Source organism: Microtus pennsylvanicus, chromosome 7, assembly GCF_037038515.1.
Source record: "Microtus pennsylvanicus isolate mMicPen1 chromosome 7, mMicPen1.hap1, whole genome shotgun sequence".
Taxonomy (NCBI): domain Eukaryota; kingdom Metazoa; phylum Chordata; class Mammalia; order Rodentia; family Cricetidae; genus Microtus; species Microtus pennsylvanicus.
The window spans coordinates 85,175,150-85,194,564 of NC_134585.1; the positions used below are offsets into that span (position 1 = coordinate 85,175,150).

A 19,415-nucleotide genomic window follows, 5' to 3' on the forward strand; every position below is an offset into this window, starting at 1 on the left:
TGGCATCCTCTTTTGATTTTTTTTTAAAGTTTCTTAAAAAAAAGTCATTGGTTGGAATTCTACTTCTTTTAGGGGCTCTCACTTTTTCCTTGTAGGAACACTAGCTTTCCTATATCAGTGCTTAAAAAAAGCCACCATCTCACCATCTCACAAAACTCTTCTATGGGGTGTGTGGGAACAATTACCAAAAAGCAAAAAACAACAAAAACCCCACGTATATGTGATCACTCGACTTCTTAATTTCCAAATCATATTTACTTATCTGACGTGTATACTAAATGCATGCCTGGACCTTCTTCTTATAGTAGTGTAACTAATATATACATCTCAACTTTTCAGCACTAAATGTGTTCTCTAGCTAACTGGCATTTGTAGGAAGCATTTAACCCTTTCCTTACATTGATTCCCTTGCATTAACAGACATCTAGAATAACTCCCTCAATGAAGCTGTGTAATGTACTTAATCATTGTTCATTTAATAAGTTGCTTGAGACTAGAAGCACTTTTTACAGCTTCTCTATGTGACAATGTGGCCCCAATATTTTTTAACTACAAAAAAATTGAAAAGCCAGTAAACTAGTATTATATTTCCCTGAATATAATTTATATCTGATTTTATATAAAAATACACAGTGATTAGAAAAAAATAACTTTTACCGTTAGCAAAACAAATTGCATTGAAACAGTAGAGATGAATACTGAAAAAAAAAGTGGAAAGGGGAGCCAGGAGGAGAGGGGAGCCAGGAGGAGAGGGGAGCCAGGAGGCTTGATTCTCTACCTATTTATGTATTCTCAAGTTCCTAAAAGAAACTAAGACACAGTCTATAAGTTTCACAGAGGAAAAAAAAATCCTTATAATGCTTTAAAGAAGAAGTTAACAAGCCTACTAGGATCCTCTTGAGTCCTGCAGGATGAGTCCTCGGCATTATTAAAGGGCGGTCACATCGGACGTACGATGCAGGATCATCACTCAAGAGGAAACAGAAACCATAATGCCAAACGGAGGGAGGCTTTTCAGTTGCCCTGCATGATAGTTCAGTTTCTAGACAGGTGTCTCTGCAGGTGAGGGAACAAGAGATGACCTGGATAAAATCACCGCTGCTCCCCTCCACAGGTATCTTGAAACTGCCAAGGATACCAGGGCCATGTCAAATAATAAGCCTAAGACAGGCATAAACACTGAAGCGGAACTGAAGGAACAAAATATGCACACACATACCCACAGCACTTACAGGTCTACCTAAAGAAACTCTTGAAAAGATGTTCTTATAAAAACTAATTTCCAGACTGTTTTGTTTCCTCCCTTCAAATCACGTAATATCCTCTGCAATGGCTGAAAACCACACGACCAATCACTAGCCTACACAAAGTATTTTGAGCTCATTTCCGCTTTCATAATTTAACCGATTCATTGGAGAAAAATATATTTAAATAATCTTCACTGTAACCTATTACTTTATAAAAAAAATTTAGTATTCTGTTTAGTTTAAGAAATTGGAACATACCCTGCTTGTGTGAAATGTCCTGAATAGGACACCATCCTATTAAAGTTTTTCAATACAAAATTAAAGTGAATTGTTTTCTGGTAAAGGTGAACTATATATTCAGAGTAATAGATTTTAAGAGAACCTGCAAGTACTAAAAAGCTTGGGGACCTAGGGAGAGGATTAAGGGGGAGGAGAGAGGCAGGGAGGGGAGCTGAGAAATATGTAGAGCTCAATAAAAATCAATAAAAAGAAAAAAACACATTTGCGCCTATTCCTGGGAAATATTAAAATACATAAATCTTTAACTTTGTATCCAAAATGAACATCCCAACAAGATTTCAGGGCTCAGAGCAAAAACTCCTGTCTCCTGTTTCCAATGGTAAACAATGTTCCACTCAGAGAAACCATGGCGGACATCTACTTTCTGCAGAATTTTTAAACATTCAGTCTCACAGATCACTTGCCCAAATCGTTCTACACCGCTCTGTGAGTCTGGACTGTGAGAATCTCCGCCACACCATCCAAAATAAAAGCAGGTGGTGCACAGAAGAGCGATTCAATAACCAAGTCATTAAAACTTCCCAAGTCAAGTCACCTTTGTCTCCTTCCTCACTAATAAACATTCCCTTCGTCATCAAATAGCTTTCTGTGATCAGGGCGAAGCCTAAAGTTCAATTTTATTTAAAGTTTTTCTCATTGTTTTTCTGAATGTTTATTTTTTGTTTGATGATGTCTAAGTTTCAAAATATATTCTCTGTACAGCACAGTCTATAAATGGCTTTTTCCCCATCCTTCTTCACTACTTCTAATTACCACATAAAATACTGCTTAGATTCCTCCATACTGTTTAGATGGATCAGAGTATTAGTTTCATTTAGGAAGCAATACAATCCCATTTTCATAAGCAACTATTTTTAACCGACAGAAAGTTGTACAAATTTACTATGTACAAAAAGAGCTCTTTTGTACCCAAAACATAAAAACAGTCTGAAACTCCTTCGGAATGTAGTAATGGACAGAGAAGTCCACCGGGTAGTTCAGTGCCGTCATGATAAAGGTATCTTGTGGCTTTGATCAAAACTGAACTTTTCTGAGCTATTGTCCTATCATTCATCGATTTTGGATCTTCTCCATAGAATATCTGATTGTTACATTCTAATGTAACAAAAAAAACATTTGTCATCTTATCTGGATTTTATTGAAACTTTTTCATTTTCCCTCCTATAGCCAATGTATATTGCATCTTTGTATTAAAAATATTTCCTACTAGCATCTTTTAATTCTTAACTGAAACCTCATTTTGAAATTATTACATGAGGTCACAAACTGAAAAATGTTTCAATTTAAAATATGAAGGGTTAATGTTTTATCTAGGCATATCTATGTATTTAAAAACCCGCTTAAGTTCAAAACTTTATGAAATGGTATTTGCTGATTTCCCCTGCTCTACGTCTCTCAACTGGAGTGACACACCTACTTTAGATGTGGGCTACAAATGAATTTCCTTAGCAGGAAGGTGCCATCACTCTGCACAAATTACAGCTGTGTTTTGTCCAGAATGTCACAACTGCCATTGGTTGAGGCCCTTAGAACTTAAAATCGTATCTAGTATGTCTCTCCCCTTCTGGAACACTGTTCTAAATAAAGTTATTTAGCTTTATTAGATAATATCAGGGTGTTTGTCATCAAATCCCTTAGCATCTCGAGCTAGCTTCTAGAAACATTATTGTGGTTCTGTACACCAACACACTTTTTTTTTAATGGGAGAAAAGAGAAAGAAAGGAAAATAAACAAACACCCTTGCCCCTGATTTTCCAGTGTTTCAACCTCTTCTCTATAAAGTGGCAGCAGGAGTGGGGGCAGGGCAACCCCCAGAGGCACAGCTTCACTAATGTAATTCCATAAATCAACTAATGGGAGAGAAACCAGATCTGTGTGGTCTCTAATGCTGTCCCACAGAGATCAATCATGTCACCTGAACAATGTTCAGAGACTAAGAGGCCTGGCTTGCCCATGGGACAACTTTATCCCCTGAGTTACATTAGATTGGGATATTTTTTAAAAAGTTAATTCTTTGTATCAGAAAAATAACTGTTGTCTGTGCACCTTTGCAAGATAAAGTATTAACTTAATATCTAGTAATCGCCTACATGGTAAAATTTTAAATACATCTAGGAACTTACTATTAATTAAGGACATACATTTTTTAAAATAAATTTTGTCCCACAGGAGCACAACACATTTGTATCAACTGCTTTCAACAATTAGTGGCTATTTGTTAATATAATGATTGATGAACGAGCAGTGACATATGCAAATCCGCAGGCCACAAAACATCAAGCACTATTAAATGGGTACTACCATCCTGAATGTCAACAAGCAGTGGTTTTTATAAACAAAAGTCACTCTTAAAATGGGACTAAGCAGGGATAGGTCATGTTTAAAGGAAGGCTAGGGAAGGGGGGCTTAAGAAAATGTGGGCTCAAATCCCAGCACATCCATGTGAATCTTTCTTCAACTTGTTTGACACAGCCCGAAAGCAACCTCACTATGCTTTCAGTGTCTGAGATAAGAACAGCTCAAAGAGAAGAAGGACAGCACACAGGCTTGGAGTGCTGAGTAAGAAGCTGAGCTGTGTTCAGTATGTCGATCTTAACTCTACAAGTGTCCATAAATTAAAGCCACAAGCATTAGCTACTAAGTTTATGACTAAGTTCCAGGTCCAGGACTTCAAACAGAAGTTCATCCCTCCTCAAAAACATCTCCTGAGATGATAACGGATCAGATTAGAGACAGGAAACCAGTTCGGCAGGGGATTTTCCATCTTGGGTTCAGCCACTCAAGTTCTGCCCTGGAAGCTTCCTACAAACTGTAGCTTGAGGTTGCATATGGGTTTGAGGCAATCACACTGTATTACCTTATGATCCGGGTAAACACTCAGGCGACTTTGAAAACTTTTTTCTTTCGTTCTGCCCAGTATTCCATTAATGAACATGGCCTTGAACCACAGCCCATGCTCTGGTAGGAAGGAACCCTCAGTCAGGAAAACATCTGTAGAGGGAAGTGGGCATTCTCTCTCCAGCTCTCCCTACCTTCTGAGGGACCACACAACTACTGTGAGTGCTCATTTTCAAAGGTAAAAATGATTCTGTGAAAAAAAAAATGATTCTGTGATGTCTGGAATCATGGAGGAAAATTAAAGTTTGTGGGAAACGAGAGAGAGAGAGAGAGAGAGAGAGAGAGAGAGAGAGAGAGAGAGAGATCTTTCTCATAGCAAACTCCTCTGGTGTGGTCACTAACTAAATAAGTCAGAATTACTCAGTGGTCCTCTCCACTGCATTCCCTACAGCGGTGTACAGGATGGTACAGTGACTGTAGCTAAGGCTGAGGCCTACCAATGCCAGAACTATAACACTACATACTACTTTTCAGAGAGAAAGCAGAACCCACACAGACCTATTCACTGGCATTTGCAGGAAACCACAATGTAAGATCACTGTTAATTTTCCATGGTCTTACAGACCTAGGGAAGTCATCGTACATTAACTCCCCCAGAAAAGAGTTCAAGAGTTAATTTTTGCCATCTGAGAAAAGGCATGAGCCTGCACTGTGGCTGCTGTTATTTTGCTTGACCAGAGTTACCCAGAGGAAGAACAATGAAACACCCTGTGGTGAAATTAAAGTTCCCAAGAAAACATGGTTTCTTCCTAGAGGGAAATACACTCAGTATTGTGGTGCAACTGCAGGCCATGATGCTCTCTCTGACTCTGGGAATCCCAGTCCCTTAACCTTGGTTTGTACCCAGCAAAGCAAGATGACCCATCTTCTTCGTAGTCAAACCAGAAGCAAGATCTTTCACTTTTTCCTTTATTCATTGGAACTTCAATCCTCAATGATTCAAAGAAAACATCCCTATACCATGTTCCTAATATTTAAAAGAATGTGCAAGTATTCCTCAGGACAGATGTGACAGCCACTCTCGACCTGTGCTCTGTTCACAGTACCTTCCAAACGCTAAATGGATCACCCAGTCTCCCACGTGCACAAGGAGCTAACCTTACTCTATTTCATCATAGACTGTGGCTGCCTGTCCACATTTCCTTGCCTGTCCATATTTCCTTCTTAATATGGCACCAAAACAATATACTTGTAACTCTGTATTTCTTCGTTTTGTGTTTTGATTAGGACATCAAACAAAATGTTCATCACCTCCATCCATCTTAATTAGGGATGTAATTAAAAGCCTAACTTTAGCATTACTTTAGCGACTGATGTCTGTTTTAAGAACCTATAGGAAAAGTAAACTATTTTTTTTACTATATATGGTATCAACCAAAACCTCTCTATGTTCAGAGTAAATTTTGCAACCACAATATAGATTACTTTGTTAGATATAGAACCCCAGGGAAATGTAAAAAATAAAACAACAATAACACCCACGACAAAAAAAAAAGGAAAAGAAAAACAACAGAGTTTTTCTGGAACTGCATAAAATATTTTAAAAATCAAACGCCTATTAAACACAATAGTTAATAACTTCTGCTTTACTCAAAGTAACATTTCGAAATGGCTGGTGACTATCAGCTCTCTATAAGATTTACGCTTGCTTAAAAATATATCAAGAAGGCAAAAAATAAAACAAACGAAAACATTCTATCGTGCTAAGGAGAAAAATTATTCTAGAAGAGAATTAAAAAAAACAAACAAACCCTTTGAGTCCAGGCATTGCAGCACACACACATATATATGATAGATGGTATATGCACACATGTATGTGTATAATGTAGGTTGTGTACCACATGTGTAGTGTTAGAACTGGGTCTCTGGTGAGTGATTTTTTTTAGCCGTATATATATTTATGATGGATATGTTCAATTTTGGGGGCTGAGCCATTTGTTGTGGGTTTTCCTGAGAGCACAGTTTAAACCAGCAAGGGAAAAATATTAACCATACTCAAATGTAAAACTTGGGTTTCCTAGACCAATTGCTTTTTTTCCAGAGATAAGAAAGGAGGGGCACCCTCTAGCAGAAAGGTGGTTCCGGGTGAGGTGCAGCTGGGAGGGTGGTGTAGAGGCCATGCCCTCTGCAAACCACCTATGACAGTGTGTTACAACCTGCAAGAAGCTTCAGAAAAGGGCGTGCTGCGTCTTGAAGCCAGACAAGAAACCCTGTGGGGGAGAGGAGAAGGGGGTGAGGAGGGAGGGGGCAAGACTGGGAAACAAGAAATCATCTCCTCTGACCTCTAGCGAAGTGCCAGGTTTTTTCTTTAGCTCTTCACATTTTCTAAATTTGCAGATCTGGTGTCCCGTTTTGCGGTTCCTGCAACTGCTGCAGACGCCACAGTTGATGAGCCTCTTGCAGGGCACGCAGACCCCACACCTTTTCCTCTTCTTCTTGGCCGGGTTGGCTCCGCCAGCTCCCCCCGAGGAGGACGAGGAGGAGGAGGAATGATTCTGCGGGCAGTCTGCCAGATTGGCAATTTGAAACGCACTGTCTGTGACGGCTGCTGAGGCTGCTGCGGGGGAGTGAAGGGCTGTCATGACGATGACCCCTGGAGGTAATGAGATGCCCCCTAAAGCCGGGATAGCGGAAAAAGTCCCCACCCGCTCGGGGAGATTCATTATCTCTGCTTCAGCAGCGCCGCATTTGAGCTTGTTCATGCATTCCCCCGCCAAAGGTCTGCAGTGTTCGGGGGATAAGGTGGAGAGGAAATTAGTATTTGCCATTTGCAACGACGGCTCTGGCGGACAGCCAGCCTTCCCCAGCCGCTGGGAGTCGTTCCGGTGGTGCATGCTGGTCCTGCCGCCGCCGCCGCCGCCGCCGCCACCGCCGCCGCCACCGCCGCCGCCGCCACCGCCGGCGGTGGGGAGGATCGCCGAGGAGGAGGCGGAGGAGGAGGCGGCGGCCGAGGAGGATTTCCTGCCGGCCCCGCCGCCCCCACCCCCGCCCCCGCCGCCCCCGCCGCCGCCTCCGCTGCCCCAGAGCATCGCGGTGGCGGCGGCGGTGGCCGCGTTGTCGCAGTTCCACGGGGACATGCCGATGCGCGCGGCGGCCGCAGCGGCGGCGGCGCTGCTGGGGAAGATGGGGGTGGTGATGCGCGCGATCTTGGCAGCCTGCGGGAAGGCGCCCCCGTTGGTCTTGTAGAACGAGGTGGCAAAGGAGCGGTAACGCTCCATCTCCGAGTTGTAATCCACAAGGCTGTTCAGGGCCCCCTCGGGCAGGTGGCTTTCCTTGGGCAAGCCCGGGGCCTCCGGGCTCGGCCCGGGCTCCACGCAGACATTGGTGTTCATGGTGCAGGGGGGGAAGAAGGGGTGCAGGGTGGAAGTGGGGACCGCCTGGTCCGACACCTGGGTGGGAAAGGGGGAGAGGTGGGGGGGAGGGAAGCGGGTGATGGTGGGGTCGGGGTACCGGCCGGGCCGGGCAGGAAAGGGGAATCCGGGTGGGGAGAGCAAGGTGAGGGCTGCTTTAGTCCTCTCTGGGGCGCATGTCCACAGACGGTGAATTTCCAGGCAGCGTCTTCCTTTGCATTATCCTCCAACTGTTACAACTAAAATAAAGAAAGTCATTCCAACGAGCTGCACGAGGAGAAAAAATTAAATATAAATAAACAGCCACCCTCGCTAGCCCACTGCAGACACCACAGAGAGCTCCCACGTTCTCAAGTCGGGTCGTTTGCATAACAATCACCAAGACGTGACCCCCCACACACACCCCCTAACACTCCCAACCCCTGTTCCCTCCCTCCCCAAAGCACGCCACACAGCTCCTCCCCCCACCCCCTATTCTTGTAACCCTCCTGAGAAAAAATGTATTAATAGCTAGAGTACCCAGGGAAAGAGGAAAGACAGGGGTGACAAACGCCGAGGGAAAAGGGCAATTGGAGTGCTAAAGACATGCAAATCAGGGGTGGGAGGGCGGGCGATACTACCTATAAGCAGAGGGCATTTAAACATTATGAAATGTGTGAACAAGTGCTGCCTGGGCATGCAAATGCTGTAAAGTAGAAAACAGCAATGGCCCTATGAGGAAAACGCACAGGAAATTAGCAAATGAAGTACTGAGAAACTCTACAATACATCCGAGCATAAACTGTAAGCAAACACAATACAACTGAGAGCTACAAGGCTGCCCACATACAATCTGAACTAAAGAGGCCTGGGAGGGGGGGGGGGGGGAACTACCAGCTGCCACAGTGTCCTTCTGTGGCTGTGGTCATTAGTTTGAATCCCAGCACAGCTGGCTCTGTTAGGGTCTTAATTCAATGGACCAAGGACAGGTCTCAATTGTACAAGCCATTTGGTGGTGGGGCTTGGCAGGCGCAAGAGGGTGGTGTATTACTTGTTTAAAAGAAAGGAGAAAAAGAAAGATGGAATAGAGAGAGAGAGGTCTCAAATGCAAGCAATGTCACAGGCTCAGAACTAAGTGTCTGCTGCCCCTGTAAGAATACCCCCAATCATTTCTAAGGGAGATTGCTGTCTCTTCCCAAGAAAAGAGGAAGGCAAGGGACGCAAAATAATCTTTCACCAACACTGATTTTTGCATAGAGTGAAAGGGAAGGAGATTCCCTTCAGGTGGTGTTTACCCAAAGAACCAGTAAGATGATTTTTTTCCCTCCTTTTACTATTTTTTTTCCTATGAGGAAAGTTCAATGTAAACTGGGTATTTGCATTTCTCTCTGCTTACAGGCCATCATTAAGCTTTGGGAAGATGTATTTTGGTTGCTAATTAAGGAGGAGAGATATCCCGCAGCCATTTAAGAATTAAAGCAGAGATGTAAAATGTATATTCACCTGAAAAAAGAAAACAAACCACCAGTTTCTTTGTCCTCCCCCCCCCCCTTTTTTTTTCTTTTTGCCAGAGTACCTTTCTCTGGCATCTTCTGAAACCTATAGATTGGGCTAGAAGGTGGAGTTCAGGAATTTAGCTGAAGGCCTAGTAGTGTCTGTCTGAAATTTTCAGAGTTTCAAATGCATATCAATTATAGCAATTACGTTTATAATTAGATTAGTGAACCATTTATGTCCAAACTCCAAGTGTGAAAACTTCAAGACCGACTGATGAGGCACCCTAAAAAAAATGGGTTCCTGTAAACAAATCCCTATTAGGCAAAGTAAATCAAGATAAGGAACCTCCCCTAGGCTGGATTAGAAGCTAGCAGGCATCCTTCAATCACAGCAAGTCCCTAATCACTCAGGAACCACCTCTGTGGTTTCACAAGAGGGAATACTGCTTCCTTCAGAGGTCTGATGACAATACAAAGGTGCCTCCAAATCCTCCTGGCTAAATATTCTTGATACTTGCAAGGGTTTGGGGGAAGACACAGCAAGAATATGCGTACAACTTCAGTTTCTGTGAATCACATTGAAAATGCAAAACCATAATAACTGCCACTCACTAGAAACTAGTTATACCAACCATGCAATAGGCATCCTCACACTGAGCAGAGGGGAAATTTAACATGTTAGTCTTTTGACCTTGTTCCAAATGAAGAAAGAATTTAATATCCCCTTTCAGAGTCTTAGTATGGTGTTTCCAAACAAGCTCTCCTTGCTTTTCTGATTGCCACCACCTCCCCCCTTCCCACCTCTAGGTTCAATGCCACCAGAAACTGTAGAAAATGATTGTTCCTAGTATCCAGGTCATTATTGTTTAATCAATGCATCCCTGGAGCATGAAAAAGGTATCTAAGCCACAGCTATTGTTTGGCTTTTATTTAGCAACAAAATAAAACACACACCAATAACTATAGTTCTAATCCTAAAGCTAAATTAAACATCCATACTTCATGATCCTGCTTTGCCCCTGAACAATGTGACTGTACATGGCTAAGACTGTATGTCTGGTCTACCAGAGACACGGAGATCAAAGGTCATATTTAACATTCAGGAGGAGGGGCGGGTGCAAATTAATTAATTAATTAATACAGTCACGGGTTTTTATTGCTGAAGTCCAGCATTAATCTACTTTTACAATCCCACCGGACAGCAAACATTTAAGAGAGAAAGAGAGATGGGGGAAAAGCCAGAGGAAAAGAAAGAACAATCACTTACCAGTCTCTTTTTATTTGGGGAGCCTTAGAATTTGCAGACGCTGCCAGTCTGCCTTTAATTAGTTGCACATCACCCCCTAACACAAAGAAACACAAATCCAGATGTGTCTTGGCAGCTCCCAATTACAACTTTAATACTTGTAAACAAACTGTTGGGAATGGGGGGGTGGGGTAAATAAATATGCGGATGAAAAAAAATACCTGTAAATGGCTTTTTTTTCTTGTTGCAGAGAGGAGGAGGAGATGGTGTTAGTGGAGGGGGTGGAAGGAGGAGGAGGTGGGGGTGGAGAGGAAAGCACCGAGTGTGAGCGTGTGTGGGAGAGCGCGGGGCTGTTGTCGGTGGTCTCTGCTCTTCCCAGCGCGTTGCTCCGGGTCCGTCTCCAGTCGCTGTGTGCGAGGGAGGGAGGGAGCCGGGGAGTCTCTCTCCCTCTCTCTCTTTCTCACCCTCCCCCCCCTCGCTGTGTTTGTGTGTGTGCGTGTGTGCGGTGGCTGGGGGAGGGGATCGCAGAGAAAGGCGAGGGAGGCGGTGCGGAGCCGGGGGCGGGGGCGGGCCGCGGCGCCGAGGTGAGCAGGACGCAGGCCGCGGACACCTCCCGATGATTGGCTGCAAATTACACGGGGAACAAGAGGCGCACGCGGGCCAGCGCTCCTTTTCACAAATCCCCAGCTCGCCGGCGCGGCCACGTTTCCCGGCCCGCCCGCCAGCACCCGGCGCGGCGGAGGATTTGCTTTTTTTTTTCCTCTGGCAGATAATTGTTTGGAAGGGATGGAAAAGAGGGCGTTCCCGCCCCTCGCGCCCTCGCTCTCTGCGGGTGTGTTTGTGCACGCTGGGCGGGGGGGTGTGTAAATAAACTTGTCTGGGTTCCCTGGCTGAGCTGGGAAGAGCCATGCCAGACACAGAGGGGAGGTCCTCCCTGGTGCAGGGAAGCTCAGTTTCGCATCCCCGGTCGCGTGCTTTTAAATGCACTTCCTGGAGTGGCAGGGAGAGACTTTAAAGAGAATCATTATCGATTTTTTTTTTTTTTTTTTTTTTTTTAGGAAGGGAGAAAAGGACGGATGTTCTGGTGGTTCGAATCCTTGCAATGTTATTTTGCCAGATTGCTAAAAAGAAAGAAATGATTTGAAGCTTGACCGATCTCAGTCTGAGGCTGCCTTTCTCTCTTCTCCCTCTCCATCTTCCATTCCCACTGCGTCTGGGTCCGGGCTCCCTGCCCCATAAGGCTTCCCCTCCCCCACTACTATTTCATCTGGTAGTTCCAAGGAGTCAAATGTCTATCCCACCTCCCTAATTTGAATTCCAAACTTTATTTTATATCGAAATGATCTATTTTAACTAATATTAATGAGATGAACATTTTACTTCTCATCACCTGGGGAAAATACTTCAAACTGAAAGATAAATAAATATTTAGCACACATCACATATAAATGAAACTCATAGAAATGCAGTTATGAATTAACGTCTTCACTATTGCCTCAAAGAAAATGAGATAACCTGGACACATGCTCTCTGTCTATTCAACTACATACACACTGGAAAAACAGGCATTAAAAAAAAGGATGTAAAATTTGAGTCCTTTTAAATATGTTCCTTTCTCTTCCCCTTATACCCACTTAGATGGGACACTGAGAAGGGACCTCACACTGACCTGGTGTTTCTGGAATTTACTATATATATTTACTATATATTGCCCAGGCTCGCCTAGGTCCCTCATTGGCAGTTATCCTGACTCAAGTCTCCAGAGTGCCAGGATTAAGGGTGTGCACCACAACATCTGACTCTAAATGAGTTTTTAAAAAGGAAAAAGAAATCAGATTAAGCTTGCTGTAAGGCAGAGAAATGTTACACACTGAAACAAAAATAAAAACTATATTGTATAATAAACCTAGTAGTGTGGCTTCAGGGAAAGAAGACAAGGACGAGTTACTTGTTTTGTGAGAACAAATTGCTAGCGGACAGCATAGACCACTCTGTATTTGAGTTTTCAAAAGATTTACCTTGACCTTGTCAAGATTTGGTGGTGTGCACGCTGTGGAGAGTGGATAAGATAATGAGAAGGCTGGCTACGCGCTCAAGGGGGTCCTTTCAAGAGGCAGCGGTGGCTGAAGTAGAGGCAGATATGTTTGTGACTCTGTGCGTGTTTGTCGTGTTTTTAGACATAGGCTAAGTTTGCTTATAAATAGTTATGTCCTCTTCAGACAGAGTAATTGGATAATTAATGAGACATTACCACATTCGTGTAAATGCTTAACATAGTCAAGAGAGGGAATTTCCATTCAATGTTTGTTTGTTTTTGTTTCTTTTGTTTTTGAGCCGAGCATCATATGCAATCTATCAACCAACTACAGCCAACCTTTAATGAGTAAATATATCTACAAAGATTCCTAAGCATCTCTTCAAATATATGGATATATAGATAGGGTTTGCTTCTTTCTGTTGAGACAAGTCCTTGCTGTGTACATCAGAGTTGCCTTAAATGTACCTTTGCCTAATGAGTACTAATAATATAGGTGTGTACCACCACATCCAGCTTCCAAAGGTTCAAATACTTAAGGCACCGGTTTAACGTTTCAAGCTACTATTGATATCTACGATTGGTGACCTATCTGTTCCAGGCACCATGTTAAGCAATTTGCAGTATCTTATTTTATACCCATATTTTCATTTTAAAAATAAGAAAACGGAGCCCTAGAGAAAGTCAAGAAATTACATTAACTCACGAAGCTAGAATTTCTCCCAAATCCTGTCTCTTTCCCAAGTCTTTTGATTATAACATCTGCCTGAGCTTCATGATCAATAATTAATTGATCAGCAGACCCTCTCTAGATATCAGAATCTTAGATTTAATTATGATTGCAGGACCTTGGCTAGTATGACATCAACTGAACACACAAGGTAAATTATAAGCAATACTCCTCACTCAATATGGCGTCCATCTCCTTTCTACCAGGGAGCTGACTGACTGGAGGTTTCAGCAGATGCAATCAAGGAAACTTTCTTGTTCGTTTCTAACCTCATTATTTTGATATGATTTTAGGTCTTGTATGTCCACAATCTTTAACACTAGTCTATGCCCTGTATTGTTGCTTCCAAGAAAAAAAAAAGCCAGAATTTTGAAAACTACTTGCCTCTTTTAATTTTCAGTTGATTCTCATCAGGATCTATAATTACGTGAAATGCTAAAACTTAAGACTGAGCTACACAATGTTTGCCCCAACTTCCAACTAGCTGCAAGTCATTTGTATCTTTAGCTTGCTTCTTTGATCCATATCGCTGTCATTATCGCAGAATCCCTGAAAAGGTGGTTACAACTGTAATAACAAATAAACCCGCAAATATATCCGTGGGAAACCATAGACACACATTGCTTGTCCTTCTGAGGGTCATTCCAGGTTAGAAGCCTGCTCAGCTCTGATGGACTCATAACCCCATCTCTGTCTGTCCTGAGGCTCCAGCATCAGTTTCTCCTGTGCTGAGCTGGCAGAAGAGCACAGAGGAGGTGAGACTGACTGATCCTCAAGTCGAATAGAACACTACTCAAGCTACCATGTACTTGCCAAACACTGGGAACTTGCCACATGTGACTGCAAAGATCCCTGAATGGCTACTTCCTGGATGTAATTTTATTACGGGGAAGGGAAAAACATCTTGATGGACAACTGGCAGCCCCCAACCCACAGTTCGCGAAGAGAATAAGTTACTGTGGACTATACAGCTCTGAATCTCACCTTGAGATTCCTTTGCCTCCTGGGGGCTATTTTACTAATTACTGCCCTTTGAGGTTACCACTGTAAGAGACAGTTTCTCTATGGCTTTATGGAAAGTTTGACAACTAGGAACAAATTATGATTCTTTAAATACCTAAGGACAGATAAAACAGAGTTAGATTGCCCAAGTGAAAATGTACTAAACAACAAAGAAAGCAGTAATAATTAATGGAAGTGTCATAAATCAGAATTAAAATGGCACAGAGATACATTTTAGGTGATGTCAGCTTCCATTACTCCCTCTGAGAACGCTGCTTATTCAGGCCCACTTTCCATAGGTCGCGTAGGACACCTTGCCATTAGCAAGCTAAGCACACTTACATGTTCTTATATACAGTTTGTACACCAGAGAAACGCATGGCAAGAGCTATCCTGCTCTTACATTTGTTGAATTGTTCTTCACGGGACCAAGTTTGGTCTTGCTCAATACTTAGTTATTATGGCATTTCTTCCTGTCATATAATTACCTGTTTCTACAAAATTATAAGATGCTTATAGCAACACAGGAGAAATTATCCCCAAGCACAAAAATCTTCATACTTTCTACAATAACCTAAAAAGGGGACGTCTCCAGAAGGCTGATCTTACCACAGGCTCACTTAGCTTGATGAGGATTAAAAGAGCTCTTCCTTGTGCTTTGCCATAAATATTTGGGATGCTTTGCTCACTGAGTTATAGAAAAACTTTTCAGGTTTATTTCAATGTATTTAGTTTTAAAGGGAAAAAAACCAGTTGGTTGTGAAAACTCTCAAGGATGGTGAGCAACTTCTAAAATGACAGATGTGAGAACAACCTTGAAATTAGCAGTCTGCTGAGGTCACTCTTTTCTTTTGCCTGAAGATATCAAGACCCCCCTGGCCTGAACCTTTTCCTAGAAAATGGGCCTCAGACTTGATGCTGTGTGATCTCTGAAGGGGGCTCTCTTCAAATGGTCAACAATATAAAGCAGCATCAGGTATGGAAATACGGTGGGGAGATTTGCAATGATAAACTGACTTTATCTGTCACCTGGCCCTCTTCTGTCAACAGGCACACAGTGTGACAGCAGCCTGTCAGGAGCAGAATCAGTTTGTGCCCTCAGATCCTGTCTTGCTGTTGTCCGTCAGGGTGTGCAGAACACTGGAAAAAAAAAAAACAGCCCCTCTGAGATGCCGCATGGTTCTTAGTCAAATGAGACTGAGTCTGTGTCTCCTAGTGCTCTATGTGACTGAGGAGAAAGGGGTGAGCTTTATGTAACTTCTGTGCAGACATTAAATGTCTCTCTATCTGGAACTCGCTCTGTAGCCCAGGCTGGCCTTGCGTTCAGAGATCTCCCTGCCTTTGCCTCCACAGTGCTGGGATGAATGGCTTGTACCACTATGACTGGCTTTTTCATCCCTATCTTGATTCCCCTATTTTTAAATCCAATGAAAAATTATTTTAATAAAAATGTTTGCTGTAGAATTTATTTTTTTCTCCTAGATTCGAAGTTTTAGGCTTCTATTATAACCTAGATCGCCTCATTTGCAAAAGTCCAAGTTTGTAAATATTTTCGTCTTAACACTTTTTTTTCTAAAACTGGATGTTTCCATTGTTTATTTCCAATTATCCTTAAAAAAAAATAAACATCACATTTCTATTCCCCTCCATTGAGAGGAAGAATTCTAGATACTATCACTGAATTGTTAAAATTCAATCCAAGCAGGATCCCCACTCCACTCCAGCGATGACCTTTGCTATTCCGTAGTTATAGCAACCAGAAGACTTCCTTCTGTCTGTCTGCTGTGTTCTCTTTCCAAAGTAATGACAGCCTTTATATGCTGTGGTGTAATGCGGAGAAAGGTTTACATGTTTTGATTTCTTGATTCTTTGTTGCACTCAGCGATTTAAAAAAATGCGATTAATTGAAATGGATTCGACATGGTATATATAATATATATGAAATATGAATCATTCTTTTATATATTGTTTCATATCATCTTCAAGCTTCCTTAATCAACTTGCAGTCTAATGTCTCAATAATCAAATTTGCTTATCCTGTCATTGTATCTTAATCTAAGCATACCGAGAGGAAAAGACATAAAACAAACAGGGTGGTTTATAGGCTATAGTCATCTGATGAAAGAATGTATAACTGAGCTGCTAAACTAGGCCTTGCGGTTTTCCTTTGACCTTGGGTATTTTAAGTCTCATTTTACCAGTCTGAAATATCACTTTAATTATAGTAATTACCTATCTCACAGGGTTTGTGAGGCTTAATTAATGTTAGCAAAGTGGTAAAGCTATTTAGTAGAACAGTACTATAGAAGCAAACTACCTGAAAATACAGCCTCCCACCTTTCAGAGTTCTCAGGTTTATACTCCTTTTCTTTGTGTCTTCAGCATGATATTGCACTTGCCCCCTTTTAAAACGTCCACTTCCATATTGTGGTCTTTTCCTCTTGGAATTTGCCTTGGATGAAAATATCACTGAATCAGGAGGCTAGGCAATAGGAGTCCTTTCTGTCGAGGAGACATCACAGTCCTCTCCAGTCAGAGTCATACATTGCCCGCCAACAATTTGAATTTTGTTCTCAAAACATCTTTTGTTTGGAACCAAGGAGTAAAAGACTGGGATATCTGTGTGCTGCCTTCTGGAAATGGTGCCTGGGCCCACTTCTAATAATGGAGCCTCAAGTTCACCAGCAGTTTTGTTACTCTTTACTGTTTTAACACCTGTCCATCTAAGCCCTAGAATTGCAACTTAAGGTCTGTGTATTTTTGCACGGCCTGGTCCCTGCATAGCAGTGCTGGCTAGATGGAGCAGTGGAGGCTGAGATCCAGTCCCTTGTTCTACTAGTTCTTGTGGGTCTACTTTCCACAAGGACACTAATGGAGACCAGAAATGGCCTGGCTAGTAACCTAAGTTAGTTAGTAGTGTGAAAGTAGTCATGCCCACACTTACTAGTATTAAAAACAGTATAAGCACATTCCATCGTGTATCCCAACTTTAAACAGAATGTAAACGGCATAAAATTTTCAGTTGTATTCATTTATTGCTGCTAGGATAGGGGCTATCTGTAATTTGGAATGTGAAAAATAATAACTAAAACTGGAACACAGATTTAATAGTCATATAAATGCAATTTTTCATTGAAATAACCATTCTTTGAAACAGAACCCATTGGACTGGTCCCAGCCCAATTTATGTCCACTGCTAAAATTTTGTATCTTTGCTTGAAGCACAGCTATTTTTTCCTGTTTGTAACATGCCTCAGTTGAGTTATGTGATGACAAGATAGCTTTCCCTTTGGAATGTTTTTATATTTCAAAATGTTTATACCTGCAAACTCTGGGCCACACTATGTTAACAAAGAACAAGCAATTCTGCTTTCCAGGGGAAGCCCTGATTGACTCACCCATCTTTCTTTACCAAGTTTCAAGAGTCCAAAATTTGAATAGTGCCAATAAGAACTGTATCTATATGCTTTGCTACCCAGTACTCTTCTTGGAGAAGCCCAGATGTGAACGCTTTGGGTAAATTTGTTCTTCAGCCACAGACAAAAGGCTGTCAGAATGAAACTGAGCCCATGAAGAGACACTTACACTGACTGGTTGAAATTTTGAGTTCAGAGTAGAGCTGGCTGCAGGCAAGGAATAGCCGTGGCTTATCAATGTTATGGGTGACATGATTCCTCTTGTGTCTTACGGTGCCTTCACCTTGGCACCTCCTTCAGAATATTTTCCTCAAAGTTACCACTGCATCAGATTCAGGCCTCATACCCAGACATAAAGGATATTCAAAGAAAGAGAAAGGATTTGTTATGTGTCTAAATATTTAGCATGAAAATATTGCCTAGCAGCACTACTGTTTAACTCCTCCGAGGTAAAATTAGATCATAAGTACACATATTAAACCAACCACTGTCAAAGACAATGAGACTTCTAAACATGTCATTTATGGGACTAAAGATGGGATTCCCTTGAAGAACATGACAGTGTTGAGGATAGAAATCATGTTACTGTTAAGGTCCAAGGAGATTCTAAGAGATTCATTACTGTTGGTTAGAAATACCATTGTTTCCTGCCCTGATTATCACTTGACTTTTACTACCTTAGAAAGGCTACTCAGATTTAAGTAAGCTTTGTGAATCATGCCAAATTATGTATAAGAGGCAGTTAGTTTGAAGTAATAGGAGTTAGTTTTTTATTGTGAGCAAATTAGTGAATCATAATATCACTTATGAATACCTATTTGGTGGGCTTTATTTTGAATAGCATGGCTTTCTGGGGCGTTTTGACTTCTCTAATCATCTTTATGGAGTCCTATCTGTGTTCATGATCACAAGGCCTTTTGTACTGAACTATACAAATCATGGACTGACTAGCGGAGTAAAAGGGATAGGAGCTAAAATTCTCTGGATGTATAAAGAAAAAAAAAAGAAAGAAAAAGTTAAAGGAAATTAGGTTAAGAGAAATCGTAAAATTTTAGCAGCGTAACATATCTAGTTTAACACTTTGGTCCATTTTGAACATTTTCCCATAATGCCTTCTACCAGCCCTCAAATCTACTGTGCTAATGTAATTGCAAAGTATCATAAGCAAAGTAAATAGCCAGTCTTTAAATTTTCAAGTTGATCCCCAAACTGACTCAAATTTGCAAAAATCTGGCATAATTTAAAAGTAAATAAATAGAAGCAGCGCTTAACAGAAGGTTCCCGACATAAACAAAGCTGTGCACGTTTTATTTATTTATGGGATCCTGCAAAGTGTCATGCTCACTTAAAATAGTCAGCATGAGAGTGATTGATTTTTAAAAATTGAATAGATTTCAGTTACATGAGCATTTTTAAAATTAAGCAGCTTGGTAAGAGGAAAGAAAAATGGCTTTTGGATAATATTGTACTTCAGAAAACATTTGTCTATTCAGATTTTTTAAAGGTTTACACTGAGAAAATAGTCGCTGTTTTTGCTGTTGTAGTTTTACCAGAAGTGCATTTGAATTGGAATAGTACGGTATCTCCACACACACATATAGCACCTGAAGGTCTCTTGAGATTAAGTGTAAAATATAAGTGTAATTATTCAACTTTAATCTTTTTCATTCAATAAAATTGTACCATGTTCTGAAAAAAAGTGCAATGAATTAAAAG

General features: G+C 41.7%; 1 protein-coding gene and 1 long non-coding RNA gene across 3 annotated transcripts in view; one reads left to right on the forward strand and one right to left on the reverse strand.

Moving 5' to 3' along the window:
* Cxxc4 (CXXC finger protein 4) overlaps positions 1-10,999 on the reverse strand; it is a 27,752-nt gene extending 16,753 nt beyond the window's left edge. Inside the window, exons 1-3 of one of the 2 annotated variants that reach the window (XM_075981290.1) lie at positions 10,738-10,999; positions 10,538-10,613; positions 6,728-8,034 (exon numbers count right to left, since the gene is read on the reverse strand). In XM_075981290.1, coding sequence (XP_075837405.1) covers positions 6,728-7,777 — 1,050 coding nt within the window. In that variant the 5' untranslated portion in view covers positions 7,778-8,034; positions 10,538-10,613; positions 10,738-10,999. The remainder of the gene's footprint in view (positions 1-6,727; positions 8,035-10,537; positions 10,614-10,737) is intronic. The other variant, XM_075981291.1, reaches the window with a different exon arrangement.
* LOC142854889 (uncharacterized) overlaps positions 6,929-19,415 on the forward strand; it is a 27,649-nt gene continuing 15,162 nt past the window's right edge. Inside the window, exon 1 of the long non-coding RNA XR_012911383.1 lies at positions 6,929-7,044. This is a non-coding gene — a long non-coding RNA (uncharacterized LOC142854889). The remainder of the gene's footprint in view (positions 7,045-19,415) is intronic.